This window comes from Pyrus communis, chromosome 2 (assembly GCF_041283825.1).
Source record: "Pyrus communis isolate YQ-2024b chromosome 2, ASM4128382v1, whole genome shotgun sequence".
NCBI classification, from domain to species: Eukaryota; Viridiplantae; Streptophyta; class Magnoliopsida; order Rosales; family Rosaceae; genus Pyrus; species Pyrus communis.
Window position 1 is genome coordinate 27,636,249 of NC_142566.1, and position 18,157 is coordinate 27,654,405.

The window sequence follows — 18,157 nt, forward strand, 5'->3', positions numbered from 1 at the left end:
AACGCAATGACGTTATAGGATTCATACAGTAAACCCCAATTTGTGACTAAGGTTCGATTATTGTTGATAAACACTTAATCTGAATGAATCTCGAGATTTGAGTGAGATTTATAGTTTGACAATCACATATGAACGACAAAATTGATATGTCATGGGCAAATACTCTAGCAGAAAAATTACCAAGTCTAAAGATTCTAATCGGTCCATAAGAAAAATAGAACCAAAGATTTTGTAAGTTGGACAACATTACACTTCTATTATGCCAAAGGCTTTATTTTACATCTGTGTTAGTAACTTAGTATATATGAAAGCATGCATAGCAGATGCATATCAAATTTTAATTAATTAACATAAACAAAATAAAAAAAAATAAAAACAGGGACAACATACTCTTTCCCAAATTCCACTTCTCATAACCTATCAACCTACCTACTTTGCAAGTTGTTCCAGCACAGGGATTTTTTTCCATGCATCTTCTAAACCGGTCATCTGCAGCGGCGGCAACGAGAAGACGCTAACGGTTGAGCTTCCGCTCCTGATTTCCTTCAACGCGCGTAGCGCTGATATTGTACTTTTCATGTACAAGCTCTCCATATACTCAATCTCTGCAAATTCCTTCGTTACTCTATGAACACCATGACTCTCGATAGGGGCAGAAGTTGAAGGATTGCACCTGTCGTCCCCATCAGATCCTTCAGTTGAGACGGGATGGTCATTCATGGAAAAGAGATGGTCAAGCGTTATCTCGCACTCCTTGATGAGCTTGTAGAGCAAGTCCGTGGTGAAGAAGGGCTGTCGCAAGACATTCTGGATAAAGGGCAAGCGCATAAGAGCACCAGTTCTTTTATCGTACTTCTTGAGTATCTTCACGAGTCCTGTTAGAAAAAGAAATTAGATGAGCTCGTTAAACCAAGAAATATTTCTGTCAGATACAGACCAGAACCTCCAAACATAAATTTAACGGATCATCTCCACCGATTCTAACAAGGCAAATATTATGTTTAAGGCACCAGTCTGTAAAGTCACATATAACTAGTATTCATCTGCGCACAGTGGTTTTCTTTCGATGAAAGTGTGTATTCAACAATGTTTTAAAAGGCGAAGGGGTAGGCAACGCGCGAAAGCCTTCAGGCATGAGGGTGTTCTATCTAAATTTTTTTAATATATATTTATATAATTATATGTATAATATAATGCTTTGTAAAACAAATTAATCAACAATCAAACAAGCAATAAAACTGACCAAAACGATGTCGTTTTGTGCTAAGTCGTTCAAAAAAATTAAACGACTTGGCCACAATGTGTCGTTTTGGGCCAAGTCATTTGAAAAAAACCTATCTTCTATGTCGCGGTCGTCTTTTTCGTGAAAGATGGAGCCGCAACACAACACAGTGCCAGAATATCATAGACCCAGCCTTCGACTTCGAGGGTCACCAGGAAATTTCAAGTAACGATTTCTATCTAAGAAGGGTCCTGGGAACGCCCAATCAATGCCTCAGACGCACCTCGAACACGTCTAAGTGAGTTTAAGTCTACTCCCGCTGGGCAGAGGTGTTTTCAGCGCCGCCCCACCTTCAAAGCTGCCGAGGCACGTTTTTTAAAACATTGCTATTCAATGAGAATTATTTGAGAACTTCTTTGAAGTACATTACCAGATTCAATGTTCGTCATGTCCTTCATTTAAACTCGTCAAATTGAAGACACCTAAACAATCATTAGTGCTTTCTTACAAAGGTCATTGAGATCTCAAACCTTCAAGTGCTAAACAACGAGGTTCGCAATAATTAAGAATCAATACTAACAAAGCATATAGATAATATTTCGACAGATCTATCAACACGCGCAACAATAAAGATCGAAATACTATTGATCAAGCGTCTTGAATCTCAGTATTTAAAAGAAGGAAGCAAGAGATCAAAAGCTCAATATACCTGTATAGTTGAGAGCACTGTAATTCTCCAACAGAACCATCTCTCCGTGGAAGTCCACAATCTCCTTGCGGATCTTCATAATCTCGTCCGTGTAAGGCTTTGCTTTCGCCACCCTGTCTTGTATCTCCTGCATTCCATACACATACACAGTTCATCTCCGTCCCAAAATAAGAAATTTTGCAACATTATAGACTTATAGCAATCAATAAACACTGATCAACAACCCTCAACGCGAGAAGGACTTCCATGCAACGGGATGCACCGTAACGATTTCCAAGCCAATTACGCACGTGAGGACGTTAAAGGTGCATGACAATAGTTTGCTTGGATACTGTCACAATTACATCCCGTGCCGTGCTAGGTTTCGGCCCCGAAAAAGGGCGCAAGTTAGCACCGATTACATTTCCGGAACCAGACGGTGTTTCTTAACAAACGGAATATACCGCAACGAAAGCACCTCAGCCATACAAAGTGAGGTGCGAACCAGTCGGAGGTGACAGGTGGCAGCCTCTCACATATGACTACATGTGCAGTTCACAAGTGTAACGGCAAAGCGCCAAAAGGGCTAACGGCTAACGGTCACTTGAGCAGTCTCTGCAGGCGCATGCTAAGCTTAAAGCGCACAGCAGATCAAACGGTGTCGTTTGGAAAATTAAAATCGAAATTAAGAAACTTAATTAGCAAATTAAAGTGTTGAACTCCAAATTTAGAGATAAATCTAGCAAATTAAACTTCAAGTTTTAGAAATTAAGTGATAGTTACAGAAATATGTTACTTAATTAGCCTAAGACTGTTTGGTTCCAGAGAAAAGAAAGTTGAAAAATTTCTCAGGAACCAAACAACTGAATAAGGTTAAATTAAAAGACAATACCTTCAATCTAATAATGTATTCTTCCTCCTTCTCGAGGAAGAAGGAGTTAAATTTTTCGAGCTCGTCCTCCAACAACGTAATGAAACTGATCTCCGCCGCAGAAATGCCCTCCTTATCGCTGCCGCCGTTACAATCGGCGGCGGAGGCGTCAATTCTGGGGCGCTTGGCGGGGCGTTCGCCACCTTTGGGTTCGATGAGGTTCAACCGCTTCTTGAGCTCTTTGTAGGACAAGAACTTGTCCCGCCATTCCGGCAGGGTCTCTTCCATCTGGTTGCTCAGGCTCTTACCGAACTTCATCTTAAAATATTTTTTCTGTTTGGTTAGAGAGAAAAGGATTGGAATTTTCTCGGGAAAATGGGGAAAATGGGAGGGTGTTGGTGGAGGGTAAAGGGAGGGGAATATAACGGTGAAGATGGAATATTCTGAGGGTTAAGGTTGGAATATCCTTTTGTTTTCGAAGAGTATATTTCGGGTTTTATCCTTTTCTTTTTCTCGGTTCACATCTTAAGTTTTGTGACCGAGATGGATAGGCTGATTTATTATTTATTTATTTTATATGGCTCCAAGATTGTAGTCACGTTTAAGTGAGTGAGAAAATTTTCAACATACAGTGTAAAAATCTTGCATCAATGCATATTATAATATGTGGTATACTGATTCATGTATCGAGAATATAAAACAATTTTTATGTGAATGAGTAAGTCGAGTCGTAGTGGGCGACCACTAGGGGGCTAGGACTTCAAATCTTCTCGAAAATGATTCTCGCCGGATTATTTTTCTGGAGATCATGTGATCGTGACAGTTCATCGTACATCGTACGGTCAGAAATCATTTGAAATTTAAAATTTAAAATTAAATATAAATAGTATCTAATGAAAACTAACCACACGATATACGATGAACGGTCACGATCACGACAAAAAAAGGATCCGGTGTGGATTCTTTCCAAATCTTCTGATTTAAACAAAAGAGCTTATACCATTTTAATATTGGTAATCCAAGTGTTATAACATTAATGATAGAGCTGGTTTGAGAAATAATTTTAAATGAATGTAAGTGTTGTTAGAAAAAAAGTTTTTAAGTTCAAAAGCATTGATATGTTTTTATTGCTTATTAAATAAAGTACATAACTGATACTTTTCGTTGAAATAATGCAAGTACTTTTTCAGAATCCATTTTCTTGATGCGGTAGAGTATTTTTTTTAGTTGGGCGTACGGTGGGGCTTGTTTTGGAAAACTTACGCCGCATTGTATAATTACGAGAGATATGCCTTATCTCATGGAGCAAAGACAAGATTGAATTAAAAAAAAAATCCACGTGGCTGTCGTCAATGCGAGTAAAATCCTTGCCGTGCCATTTGCCACGTGTTCTAGTCGAGAAACAAACCATGGAACATGTCCCCCAATTTCTGAATTTTGTCCTTCGAATTTTCGGATTCACGGACAAGATTCGGATATGTCTCTGGGATATTCTTCGCTTCCGAGTTTTCAAAGTCTTGGAAGTTGAAAGATGTGGTGAAAGGTTTGGCTTTTTTAGTACGAGAAAGAAAGGTAGATGAGATTCTCTTTAAAAAGTTTATGTTATTTTACAATTTAACATAATTTTCGTGTCAATATTATGAAGTGTTGTGCTAAAAATATGAGGTGACAGAGAATTTATATAGAGTTGGTGAGAGTCTACTCAGCATTTTTGTACATTTTCGAAGTAGACAAATGTGTTGAATTCATATAGTTAAAAACAAAATAGTTACACGTAGACCTGTCGGTAGGTCAGATGCTGACCAGTAGGATATGAATTTGTAATTTAGTTATTTGATCTAATTATGATTTAAGAGAATGTTAAGGAGACTCTTTCAAAGTAAGACACTTGATGAAATCTTTGTCACCACACAATTTAATGTTAATTTTAAAGCTAACATTATAAAACAATTTGTCAAAAACATGAGGTGATAGAGAGTTCTTAAAAAGTCATACTCTTGACTCTTGAGAGAGTCTCCTTAGCATTTCTATATGATTTAAACTTGTTAACCGAACAAATTAAGATGAATTAGTGGATTCAATCCAAATCAATGTAATGTAATGTATAAATAGCTATTGGACTTATTTTTGTAACTCATTTAAGAATCTCTTATTCACAATTAAAGTTGTCATTATTGATTAGAACATACGTATACATTTTTGTGCAACAACGTATGAATTTTCTTGTCTTGTAATTTAGCTTAGTTTTTGAAAATTCAAATCCTATAAGGGGGCGTTTGTTTGCCCTCCCTAAGTCGGACTGGACTGGACTGGACTAGCTATTAGTCCAATACCATGTTTGTTCCATGTTGGGACTAACATTAATGAGACTAAAGGGGACTAGCATGGACAAAACCCTTCACTAAGAGGTCTTAGCGAGACCCCCCAATAACCATGGGACTAGCTAAGACTATCCTCTATTTCTCGTCCTCGTCATGCTCAACAACCACTCCCGACAGACTTCTCGTCATCTCCGGTCACCTAGATCAATCATTAATTTTCCGACTCTCTTTCAGATCCATTTCACAACCAACTTTCATATAAAATATACAAAATTGAAGCTGGGAGTGACAAGATTACGATTCTACCTGAATCGAGGCCAAAATGTGGTCAAATGTGGCCGGAAAATGGCCTGGAAGTCTCGATCTGTTTGGGCTTCTTCAAATCCATGACAAATTCAAGCATGCAAAGCTAAGATCTCGGTCCAGGGATGGTGATGAATTTTTTGGCGGTGCTAACTTCATCCAATTTAACGAGGGTTGGCCAAAAAACACATTGGGAAACCTGCAACTTGTTGGGAAAATTGGAGTCGTGAGGTTCCGTTCGAACAACGCATAGCTAGAGAGGGAGGGAGGACAAAGAAATAGAGACTGTAATCGATAAAGAGTTTGACCAGGAATGAGAAAGAGACATGAATTGAGAGGTTTGAGAGGAAAAAAAGAGGGAGGGGTGGGACGAAGAACTGAGAGAAGAGGAAGAGTGTGGGACGGAAATGGTAGGAAAAGATGGAGAAAAAGATAAGATCATAATAAAATATTAATAATTTATATATTAAATAATATAATATTAGAATTTGTTATTATCCAGCTTCTTAGTCCAATACTGCACCAAACGCTTCACTAAGTTAGTCCAGTTTAGTCTAGTCTAAGTCAGTCCAGCTTAATCCTTGAAGCTAATCCAGTCCGAAATAGTCCGGCGCAACAAACGCCCCCCTAATATGATACAACCTTCGTCAACTCAGTAAATAGGATATGAAATTGTTAAAATGAAAGTTTTCTAATTATCATATCAGTTTTGGTCAAGGGACCTTTCTTACAAATCTTATCTAACACAGGTTATTCAATCCAAATTCAGTCTACATACAATTTTAGTTTCATGACAAAACGCGTTACATAATTTGTATAACATTGTAGATTATAGAAAAGACAATGTTGAACTCCTTATACGTAAAAAATAAATACTTCATTACATAACTACGTGATATATCTCACTCTACAAACGTCATAATCCGAACTCTTTTTTCTAAGTCTTTGTGAGAATTTAGGTCAAAGTTACAAGCTAGAAGAGGAAAAAAGGCCTAGGAGGGCCTTGGGCATATTCTCCTTTGGGTTCCCTAGAGATCCCATCCCATGTATGTCACGAGTTTACACAAACAATTCAAGGCCGGCGGCCGTTCCATTTTTTATATTTCTATCCTTAATTTTCCCACCCAACACTATTTTATTTACACCCAATTGCCCATGCTATCCCTATCAACAAAATCTGCTAATACTATATTGGGGGTATATTTTGTGTGCTAAAGGCATCTGCCTACAGCCTTAAAATTTTTGTTTTGGCCACTTCACAAAATTGCTTGTTCCCCAACCATCACAGCCAAGTCAATTTTTCTTTCTCCCTTTTATGTTTTTATGTATAGGGATACATTCATGACTTGTTTGGAAGTGTTTTTGAAATGACTGATAACAGTTCTGGTAAAAATGTTGTGGAAACCATTATTTGGTAGAGATCTAAGTAAATCATAGAAAAGCTCTTTAAGTGTTTCCTGCAAAAAATATGTATTTGGTGCTTCTTTTCAATTCAATTTCACTGCATACGCTTTCAGTCGTCTTAAAAGCACTTTTAAACGGATCTTACATTATTAGAAGAGGATTTAGACTAAATCACATAAAAAAAATCACCATAAATTTGTTTGGTATCAAATTCTATATGCATGATGTTGAACTTAAGATTTCCTATTTACAGATAAAAAAAAATATTACTAAATCGCAATGCTATAGCATATAAAAAATAGGAATAAAGCTCATGTTTAAATCACTAATTTATTTACTAATTAGCATTCGGTTCATATCATTATGGTCGTGGGAATTTAGCCCAGCTAACTCCAATTTTAATAATCTTATAAAAGTGGAGCAACTAATGAAATATTGTATGATATCTTAACAGAAATCTCTCGTAAATGCAAATGGCATCTAAGGGAAGACAATTCAGGATATTCCTAAATCCCTTTGGAATAATTATGAATATTACATATATTAATACCATGAGGGCGAGTTGTGATGCAACAAAAATGTTGTTTTTTTGCAATCGAAAGGTCACAGATTTGAGTCGCGAAATAGTCTCTTTGTAAAACAAGTATAATAATGCGTACTATAAACGTTTTTCTTGATCTTTGCAAAGCAAAAAGCATTGCTGATTTGTGGAGACCCTTTACATATATTAAATTATTTAATAGTATAATGTTGGGTAAAGTACAAAAAACTACCTCAACTATTGGGATCATGACAGTTTCATACCTCATCTTTTAAAATTGACAATGTTATACCGCATCTTAAGAATTTGTGACAATGTCATACCTCCGTCAAATTTTCTGTTAAATGCTGACGTAACAAGAGACGGGGACCACTTTCTATTAAAAAATTAATAAAATATTATTAAAAACTAAAAAAAATATTTAATATTTTTCAAATATTAAAATAATAAATAAAAGTAAAATTAAAAAAAAGGGTAAAGTACAAAAAACTACCTCAACTATTAGGGTCACGACAGTTTCATACCTCATCTTTTAAAATTGACAATGTCATACCGCATCTTACGAATTTGTGACAATGTCATACCTCCGTCAATTTTTTTGTTAGTTTTTCTGTTAAGTGCTGACGTGACTTGATTTGGGACATATTTTCTATTAAAAAATTATTAAAAACTAAAACACAATTATTTAATATTTTTTAAATATTAAAATAATAATAAAAAGCAAAGGAAAAAAAAAAACCATCAGTTTGTCCCTCCCCTCCACCTCCCCCCTCCTCTCTCTTCTCCCCATCTTCATTTTCTTCCCCCCACCAGCAAACCCAAAAAAATAAAAAAAATAAAAAAATTTGAAAACCCAACAACCCCCCTGCGGAAGAACAAGAAGGAGAAGGAGGAGGAGGAGGAGGAAGAAGAAGAAGAAGAGGAAAAAAAAAGGAGGTAGGAAAAAAAAAAATTCCCCCTTGTCGGCGCAGAAGAAGAAGAAGGGAGAAGGAGAAGGAGGATGAAGAATAAGAGGAAGAAAAGGAGGAGGAAGAAGAAGAAGAGGAAGAAAAAATAAAAAAAAAATTGAAAACCCACCAACACCCCCCCGGGGAAGAAGAAGGAGAAGGAGAAAGAGAATGAGGAAGGAGAAGAAGAAGAAGAGGAAAAAAAAGCGGAAGGAAATTTTTTTTTTTTTTTTTTTTTTTAAACCATCAACTCCCCTGCGGAAGAAGAAGAAGGATGAGGAAGAAGAAGAGGAGGAAAAAAAGAAGGGAAAAAAAAAAAAATTTGAAAACCCATCAAACCCCAAATCCACTACTTTCATCCATTCTCCACATCCTCTTCTGCACCCATCATCCACCTTCTCTGCACACCCATCTTCCACCGACGGGATCTGGGGTTTTTTATTTATTTATTTATTTTTTTTCTAGGTTGCAGAAGGGAGAAGAGTGTGGGTGTAGGTGTGGGGAAATTGAGTGTGGGTGTGGGTGTGGGGGAAAGACAAATTGGAATTTTTTTTTTTTTTTTTTTGTTGGGATTTGCAGGTGGGGGAAGAAGATGAAGATGGGGAAAGGGGAGAGGAGGGAGGAGGGGGGAGGGGAGGGACGAAATGAGGATTTTTTTTTCTTCTGCTTTTTATTATTATTTTAATATTTAAAAAATATTAAATAATTATTTTTTAGTTTTTAATAATTTTTTAATAGAAAGTAGGTCCCAAATCAAGTCACGTCAGCACTTAACAGAAAAACTAACAGAAAAATTGACGGAGGTATGACATTGTCACAAATTTGTAAGATGCGATACGACATTGTCAATTTTAAAAGATGAGGTATGAAACTGTCGTGACCCCAATAGTTGAGATAGTTTTTTGTACTTTACCCTTTTTTTTTTTTTAATTTTACTTTTATTTATTATTTTAATATTTAAAAAATATTAAATATTTTTTTTAGTTTTTAATAATATTTTATTAATTTTTTAATAGAAAGTGGTTCCCGTCTCTTGCCACGTCAGCATTTAACAGAAAAACTAACAGAAAAATTGACGGAGGTATGACATTGTCACAAATTCGTAAGATGCGGTATGACATTGTCAATTTTAAAAGATGAGGTATGAAACTGTCGTGATCCTAATAGTTAAGGTAGTTTTTTATACTTTACCCTATAATGTTTCATCTGACGAAACCAGTCCAGCAATTGATTCCAATATGGGCCTGTAACCGGTCTAGCAATTCAAGCACTACTAGTACATTCTTTTCCCACAAAATGGGCCAGAAATTATTCTCCAAACAATCTATTTTTTGGGTCCAAACAATAAAACCATCCTACAAACCTAGACCTTTTTGAAATGAGAAGTGTTTGAATGCGATTGTTCTATGCGACAACTTACTCACGAAGTTAAAGTGCTATCACATGGACCGTTTAACCGTTTCACACTTTTGTGGGTGTGCTACAACATAGGACAACTGTATTCAAACACTTCTCGTTTCAAATCACCATGAGTCCATGACCCCAATTGTCAAAATGTTATGGTCATGCTAACATGCTCTCGCGTATATGTGATCATTAAGCTCGTATTCAACATGAGATGATAACTACACATGCATTTGAAAATACAAGCTGATACTATTGAGAATCAAATACGAACGAATACATTAGCATCATCGGCCAAAATATTAAAAGTTCATGTCGGCTCAAAATGCTCTCACACAAACCTAACATTTTCTTTGAAACCATGAGCAACAACAGGACGTGCTAAATTGGGAGGCCAAAAAACAAAGTTGAAAACAATGGCACTAAATTGGGAGGCCAAGAAACATATATCATCGACATTGCTTTCCAGTTTCCACTGATAAATCCGTGATTTCCCTTCAAATAATCATGTCAACGAGTGCCTTAAATAGAATTAGTTAGTTTGTCTTAAATTTAATCAAGTAGTATTAATGTACGTACATGTATATAAACATGGAAAATTATGTACAAAAATGATACAATTTCTCGGGGGACTTCTGGCACCTGCAAGAATTTGAATTCTTTTTGTATATATTTTGTTAATTTTTCTTTTATTTCTTCTACCACTACAACAAACTATCGTATTCATGTTCTTCAAAATATATTTTTTCGTGTGTGGAGCCTGACTCGTTTTCAGAGCATCTGGGAGTTCACCTTGTTCTACGTGCGCATAACCCACCTCGTCTTGTGTGCCTGTCTCGTTCTGCATGTGAGGTGGCCTCATTGTTTTGCATGCCAGAAGTCTGCCCCTTTTTACGTTCATGGAGCACGCGTTGTTTTGGTGTGCACAGAGCCAGCCTCGTTTTTTGTGCGCACCTCGATTTGTGTGTCGTGTCCCATCTCGTTTTTCATGTGTAGAGCTCACCTTGTTTTGCGTGCCTAGAAGCCCATCCCGTTTTCTGTGAGACGAGCCCTCCTTGTTTTGCGTGCTTTGGTTCACCTCGTTATGCGTGAGCTAAGTCTGCCTTGTTTTGCGTGGGTCAAGCTCGCCTAACACCCATATTTTTTGACAAAAAATGCACATTTTTATTTTCCAAAATATTTTACCTAGGTGCTAAGTTAAACTTTTTAAGGAGTTTGGAAGCAACTTTACGGTTTATTGAGCAACAAATGCATATTTGGTAGAATATTTAAATCGAAAATCTAAAAAAATAAGTGAAAAATATAGTAGTGAGGCCCAAATCTTCACAGTGAGGGGAAGGTGAAAATAAAAAGATTGAACGGTGGTTTGTGTACGAATTTGCAAAACCGACTGAAAACCGTGAGTGTTAGTCCATGATTTTTGTAAAAAATATAAATTTTTTATTTTCTCAAAATATTTTATGGGAGCATTAAGGAAATCTTTATAATGTATTTGGAAGCGGATTTACGATTTATCAAGCAACAAGCATTTATTTAGTAGAAGGGGTGTGCTATCCACACACCCCATTTTACTTCTCATACACCTCTTCATAATTTATGTCCGTTGATCTTCTTCAATTCATCCGATCCGACGGCCAATAATTAAAAAGGTGTGTGAGAAGTAAAATGGGGTGTGTGGATATCACACCCCTAGTAGAATATTTTGAGGCCAAAAGTAATAAAATAAGTGAAAAAAATATAGAGATGTTAAAATGTATGTTTAGCGTTTATTTTATACACTAAAATATCACAAAATTTTGTTTTGTTGAACAATCTTTCTAAGAGGGTTCTATTAATATGTAGTTTAGATTTAGATAAAAGAAAAATTAACAAAAAGAAAAAAAAGGTTCAAATATCTTTAAATTTAGGTTTTAAATCGTTGACTACAAGTATTTACCTACGAATTATAATATTTTTTTCACAAAAAATATATTTTGAAGAACATGAATATAATAGTTTGTGGTAGTAGTAAGAGAAATAAAAGAAAAATTAACAAAATGATTCAAATTCCTTTTTGGCACCCCAAGAAATTTGAGTCATTTTTGTGCCTGGGTTCGCCTCATTACGCATGTGAGGTGGTTGCATCGTTTTGTGTGCCAGAAGCCCGCATCATTTTGGCGTGCATGGAGCCAGCCTCATTTTTTGTGCATGGAGCCAGCCTCATTTTTTGTGCGCACCTCGATTTGTGAGCTGTGTCCCTTCTCATTTTCTGTGCACGGAGCTTGCCTAGTTTTACGTGCCCAGAAGCCCGCCCTGTTTTCTGTGAGACTAGCCCACCTTGTTTTGCGTGCTATGGTTCACCTCATTTCGCGTGAGCTGAGCCTGCCTCATTTTGGGTCCGTCGACCTCGCCTAATACCCATGTTTTTTTTTTTTTTTTACAAAAATGCACATTTTTTATTTTCGCAAAATATTTTTCCTAAGCATTAAGTTAAAATTTTTTAAAGAGTTTGGAAGCAACTTTACAGTTTATTGAGCAACAAATATATTTGGTAGAATATTTAAGCCGAAAATCTAAAAAAATAAGTGAAAAATATAGTAGTGATGCCAAAAACATTGTTAAATGGGGTTCTACACTCAAGAATCTCAACAGAAAGTCTCACCTTAATTTTCAAAACTTCACAGTGAGACAAAGGTGAAAATAAAAAGATTAAATGGTGATTTGTGTACGAATTTGCAAAACCGACTGAAAACCATGAATGTTAATCCACGTTTTTTGTAAAAAATGCCAATTTTTTATTTTCTCGAAATATTTTCTGGGAGCATTAAGGAAATCTTATTTGGAAGTGGATTTACGATTTATTGAGCAACCAGGGTATATTTAGTATAATATTTTGATGCCAAAAGTAATAAAATAAGTGAAAAAACATAGAGATGTTATATATATATATATATATATATATATATATATATATATTTAAACTAAAATATGGCAAAATTTTGTTTTGTTAAATAGTTTTCTCGCCTATTGATAGATAGTAAGGTACTTCCAAGCTTAAACCATTTGAAACTGAATTGTTACTTTTTGTTCCATGCTGTCTCTGCCACTGTATATATGCCATCCACCGTATATGATATATATTTGTTATATCGAACCTTGAAACTACATCTACGCCACCTCATTGATGAATGAAATAAAGGGTTTATAAGCCCTAGACCTGTAAGCCCACACATGTGTAGAGTATATCATGTAACACCTGTAGCACAAACGCATTCATTTATAAATACATAACCACTTTGATGGAGATTTGTAGCATCATTCAAGTGAATACAGATTGAGATTGTAGAAACATGTGCTTGTGATATAGCTACACCTAATTCCAAACCGGTTAATGCTTCAAATATGCCGCCACCCTCATTAATGCTTCAAATATGTTGACGAGGACAAAAAGTACAAACAGTCTTCGCAGATCAGAAGCCTGGGTCGAAGCTTACTGTGCGAATTCCAAGATTTTTGACCCGGCCTTGGATAACGACTCTAGTTCAGAAGAATAAGTGATCTGTCACATCCTGGCCCGGGCCCTCACCACATCCCGAGCTCGACTCCACCATAGCACGATATTGTCCGCTTTAGGCCCCGACCATACCCTCACAGTTTTGTTTCTGGGAACTCACACGAGAACTTCCTAGTGGGTCACCCATCATAGAATTGCTCTCACATGAACTTGCTTAACTTCGGAGTTCTGATGAAACCTGAAGCCAGTGAGCTCCCAAAAGGCCTCGTGCTAGGTAGAGATGAGAATATACATATAAGGCTTACATGATCCTCACCCGTGGACGATGTAGGATCTTATAATCCACCTCCTTTAGGGGCCCAATATCCTCGTCGGCACATTCCCGGCCCGGGCCCCCACCGCATCCTGGGCTTGACTCCACTGTAGCACGATATTGTCCGCTTTGGGCCCCAACCACGCCCTCATGGTTTTGTTTCTGGGAACTCACACGAGAACTTCACAATGGGTCATCCATCCTAGGATTGTTCTAGCGCGAACTCGCTTAACTTCGGAGTTCCAATGGAACTGGAAGCCAGTGAGCTCCCAAAAGGCCTTGTGCTAGGTAGAGATGAGAATATACATATAAGACTTACAGGATCCTCATCCCTGGGCGATGTGGGATCTTACATGATCTCAGCACCAAGTCGTGATAATGGGCTTGAAAAGCCTAAAATCGAAGAAAAGCCCAAGAGAGATCATTCACTTCCATATGAAAATTAAAATACCTTACGAATTTCTCATAACGCCTAGCTCTAAGGTAAACGGGTGTCATTATGAAAAATATATCATATCATTCGCCCGTTATCTTCTCCCGATCACACAATGGAAGTTCCAGAGCAGGCGGCTGGTATACCAACATGATAGAACAACCTTTTTTTTTTTTTCCTTTTTCGGATAGGACTTGTGTTGGCTTCGTCGGGCAGCTTGCATAGTTTTTACGTCAGCTCAAAAATGATAATTTGCATTGGAATTGAGAAAGTTCTGTGGAGTTCATAATTGCATAAAAGAAGTCAAAGTAGTGGCTACGGAATGTCGAGGTACTTATTCGACGATCCCCATCCGCCCCGCTTGCCTTTACCACTTTAGGGGGTGGGGGTGAAGGGGGGTTTACACACGACCGAGTCAAAGTGGTTTATGATTGAATCTCAGAGGCATTCTTATCATTTTATGGATCCAAGTCCATGTCCTATTTTGGCTAGTTTTCTTTATATGGCCACATTGCATCAGTATGGATCAAATAATCCATTGGGTGTACATTCATAGATGGATAAAATTTCTTTTTACCCTTATTTTTATGTAAAGGATCTAGTAGGTTGGGTAGCTTTTGCTATTTTTTCTTCCATTTGGATTTTTTATGCTCTTAATGTTTTGGGGTATCCTGACAATTATATACCTGCTAATACCTCTCATTTATATGTATAGGCAGCAATGGTAAGAGTTGGTAAGCATGGTAACTGTATTGGGGACCGGGGCCGGCGCTCCTCGTTCTATCTAGGTTCCCTTCTTACGTACGCCCCCTCACATAAAAGAAGCGGAACCCTTTCGATAAACTTTTATAACACAATCTATGTCCTACTCTTTTAGTTTTAGCTTTCTTTATTGAGTAAAAGGAAATTAGCCTTTCAAACAAAAGACTTATGATAGCCCATTCCCAGACTTATTTATATCGTAAGAAAGAGAGAACCTCATATGCCAAAAGACTCCCATGTTTTCTGTTGGTCAACAACCAATCACAACTCACTATAATTCTTCAATACTCATACAAGAAGGTAAGAAAAATTTGCTTTTCTAGAGGGAATCAAAATGACGTAAGGCATCTTAGGGGGCGAAGGAGTCTCAAGAGGTGTTGGGAGGACTTGCTTGTGCGCTTTTATTGAAAATATTTCCGCGAGATCCTAATCATTTGGGAAGCTGAAGAGGGCTTTAAGTGTGTCCAAGGATTTGTCATCCTATCCGGATACATTAAAAATTAGACAAGATAAGGCACCAAAACCAAGGCCAAGCGAGAAACAAAGTAGATGCAAAGAAGCCTTATATATATGAGTATATATTTAAAATAAGTGGAATGCTCTTTTCTTTTCTAACTTATATTTTTGAATCGAATAAAACCATGATAAAAAAAGCCCAGGAATCTAGCCTACCCAATTGATATAGTCTAGAATCCATTCTCCGCCCTTATTAGTAGTAAGTGAATAGTGACCCATTTGTATGCGCATTCACACGACAGGCACGTTCCAAGATCTCTCGTAGTATTAGGTAGTTGGTCGGGTAAAGCCTGACCGAGCCAATAATGCTTAGCTGGTCTTTTCAGATGATCAGCCAAACTGGGACTGAGACACAGCCTGTCTATATGTATATATTCGACCTATAGAAATTCTGTCGCCAGTTTTACTGCCTTAACTTTTCGAATTATTCAAGTAAGACAAACCTCAGAGTATCCGCGCAAGGAGACGGCCTATAGCTTTCACCGAAGATTGGTGCTTGTATGGATCTCTTACTCGTCCATTCATCTGGAGCATACGGGCACTCTAAGAAGCACCTTTCCCTTAGAAGCTATTCTCGTGCTTGGAAGTTGGCATGGAAGGAGTACTTGTTGTCAAGCTAAACAAAAAGCCTACTTAACTCGTAGTGAGCCCACCATTGCTTTCAACAGTCCGTGTTCGGGGACGGACATAGAATGGCAATGAGAGATGCGTTATGGGACACAGGTGGTAATAGAGATTTTCCTATATGACTCGGAAAGTGAAGGAGAGAAGCTATAGTGCTTATGAGAAACCTCTATGAATAGATTATACCATGCAATGTATATGTATATATGTAAAAAATTTTATTCGAGATTAATAAAAAGAGAGTTTTCTGTCTTGTTCGCTATTTTTTTTATTTTTTATTTTTTATTTTAATCTTTTTGTCAATAGTTAGGGGTCAGAGGGGGTGGAGAAAAAAGGGGTGGAAGAGCCTCGAATAAGGGTGCTTGTTCGCTAGGGTTTTACTGCGACTTTATTCATGAAAGGTCTCATGGTAGCAAAAATGTAATTTTCATAGGGTTCATATATATATATATATATATATATATATATAGAAAATTGGTTGAGTTTGCAAAGGAGACAACAAGGATGGCCGGCTGGCTTTGAGTAAACATTGGACCTACCTTCGAAAACACAACCAATCGATCGGGTCTATTTCCACACTTGATTTTGTCCCCGTTATATGACCTAACATTTCCTACAAATTCAAGTGCGCGCACACATATTATATGCACTCCTTGGATCTCCATTTGTTTTAAAAATAAATAGGGATTAGACTTGGGACTCATTCCACACTACACTTCAACGATCCAAACCGCCTATTTTATAAGTCTCGATGTATAAATTATCTACGCAAAAATTCAATTCAATCTGAAACCATTTGTCTAGTTAATTGTCAAGATGAAGATTCAAAATTTCTTAGAAAATATTAATCATCAATTTCTTTAAACTCATTTAGATGCCTTAAATATTGCCGATTTAGCTAATATTTTACAAGGATGATCTATAAGGTACATGTCACATCCCGGCCTGGGCCCCCGCCACATTCCGGGCTCAACTCCACCCTAACACGATATTGTCCGCTTTGGGCCCCGACCACGCCCTCACGATTTTGTTTTTGGGAACTCACTCGAGCAGAACTTCCCAGTGGGTCACCCATCCTGGGAATGCTCTGGTCCCTTTCTCGCTTAACTTCGGAGTTCCTACGAAACCCGAAACCAGTGAGCTCCCAAAAGGCCTCGTGCTAGGTAGAGATGAGAATATATGTATAAGGCTTACAAGATCCACTCCCCTGGACGATGTTGTTACAATTCACCCCCCTTAGGGGCCCGACATCCTTATCGGCACACTTCCGGCCAGAGATTGGCTCCGATATTAAGTTGTCACATCCTAGCCCGGGCCCCCATCTCATCCCGGGCTCGACTCCACCATAGCACGATATTGTCCGCTTTGGGCCCCGACCATGCCGTCACGGTTTTGTTCCTGGGAACTCACGTGAGCAGAACTTCCCAGTGGGTCACCCATACTGGGAATGCTCTGGCCCCTTTCTTGCTTAACTTTGAAGTTCCTACAGAACCCGAAGCCAGTGAGCTCCCAAAAAGCCTCGTGTTAGGTAGAGATGGGAATATATGTATAAGGCTTACAGGATCCACTCCCCTGGACGATATGAGATGTTACAGTACAACTTGAAAAATAAATAATTTGAATCGTCGAAGTTCGATGTAGTGTAAACCCCACAACTAATCCTCTTTTTTTAAAAAAAAAAAAAAAAAAAAAATAGGAATCTCTTCCGTAAAGATTTTGTGTGTGTGTGTGTGTGTGATCGATGTTTTTGATCTTGAAAGTTCGTATATTTAATGGAAAATAACATATTTTCTAGTCTTATATATTTAGTAGGCAATATATATATATTCTAATATTCCATATAAACAGTATATATTAAGACCGGCCCATGCAGTTGTTATGAAAATGGAAATAATGGAAGGGATAAAGGGAGTATGATTCTTTCGCCTCTTATTGTCTTTATAAAAAAAATCAATATAAGATGTTGACGTGGTTTAACCATAACAGTACAATTAAGAGGACAGGAAAGAGAAGAGAGATTGAGAGGGGAGAAAATATTCTTCCGGGGAGAAAGACTTCGAATGATCAAGTGATAAGGAGGAGTTCTGACCAAAGAAAAAAAAGAACAGTGATATGGAGGTGGTCCTCCGGGCATCCCTTTCTGTTAAGCTAGCTATGGCTTGAACTGAACTGCCTTCCTTATGTCACTTGTAATTTGGTGGTGCAAATCTTAGAAATTTGAAAATGATCGATGTTATACGTCGTTATTAACTTATTATTGATAGTAATGATCGATGTTATATGTCGTCATTAGTATTTCTACGTACTGTAAATTT

General features: G+C 37.3%; 1 protein-coding gene across 1 annotated transcript; it reads right to left on the bottom strand.

Annotated features, from left to right (window-relative positions):
* Positions 1-206: 206 nt before the first annotated feature.
* Positions 207-3,179, bottom strand: LOC137748871 (SPX domain-containing protein 1-like). Its single transcript, XM_068489058.2, has 3 exons — positions 2,803-3,179; positions 1,932-2,058; positions 207-875 (listed from the first exon to the last, which is right to left on the bottom strand). Exons 1-3 carry the CDS (start codon positions 3,097-3,099, stop codon positions 430-432), a joined length of 870 nt encoding a protein of 289 aa, XP_068345159.2. The 5' UTR covers positions 3,100-3,179; the 3' UTR covers positions 207-429.
* Positions 3,180-18,157: the final 14,978 nt, after the last annotated feature.

Coding starts and splice junctions, on each gene's coding strand:
- LOC137748871 (XM_068489058.2), bottom strand. CDS start 3,099: ATGAAGTTCGGTAAGAGCCTGAGCAACCAGATGGAAGAGACCCTGCCG. Junction 2,059..2,802: donor AATACATTATTAGATTGAAG/GTATTGTCTTTT, acceptor TATGGAATGCAG/GAGATACAAGACAGGGTGGC. Junction 876..1,931: donor CAGTGCTCTCAACTATACAG/GTATATTGAGCT, acceptor TTTTTCTAACAG/GACTCGTGAAGATACTCAAG.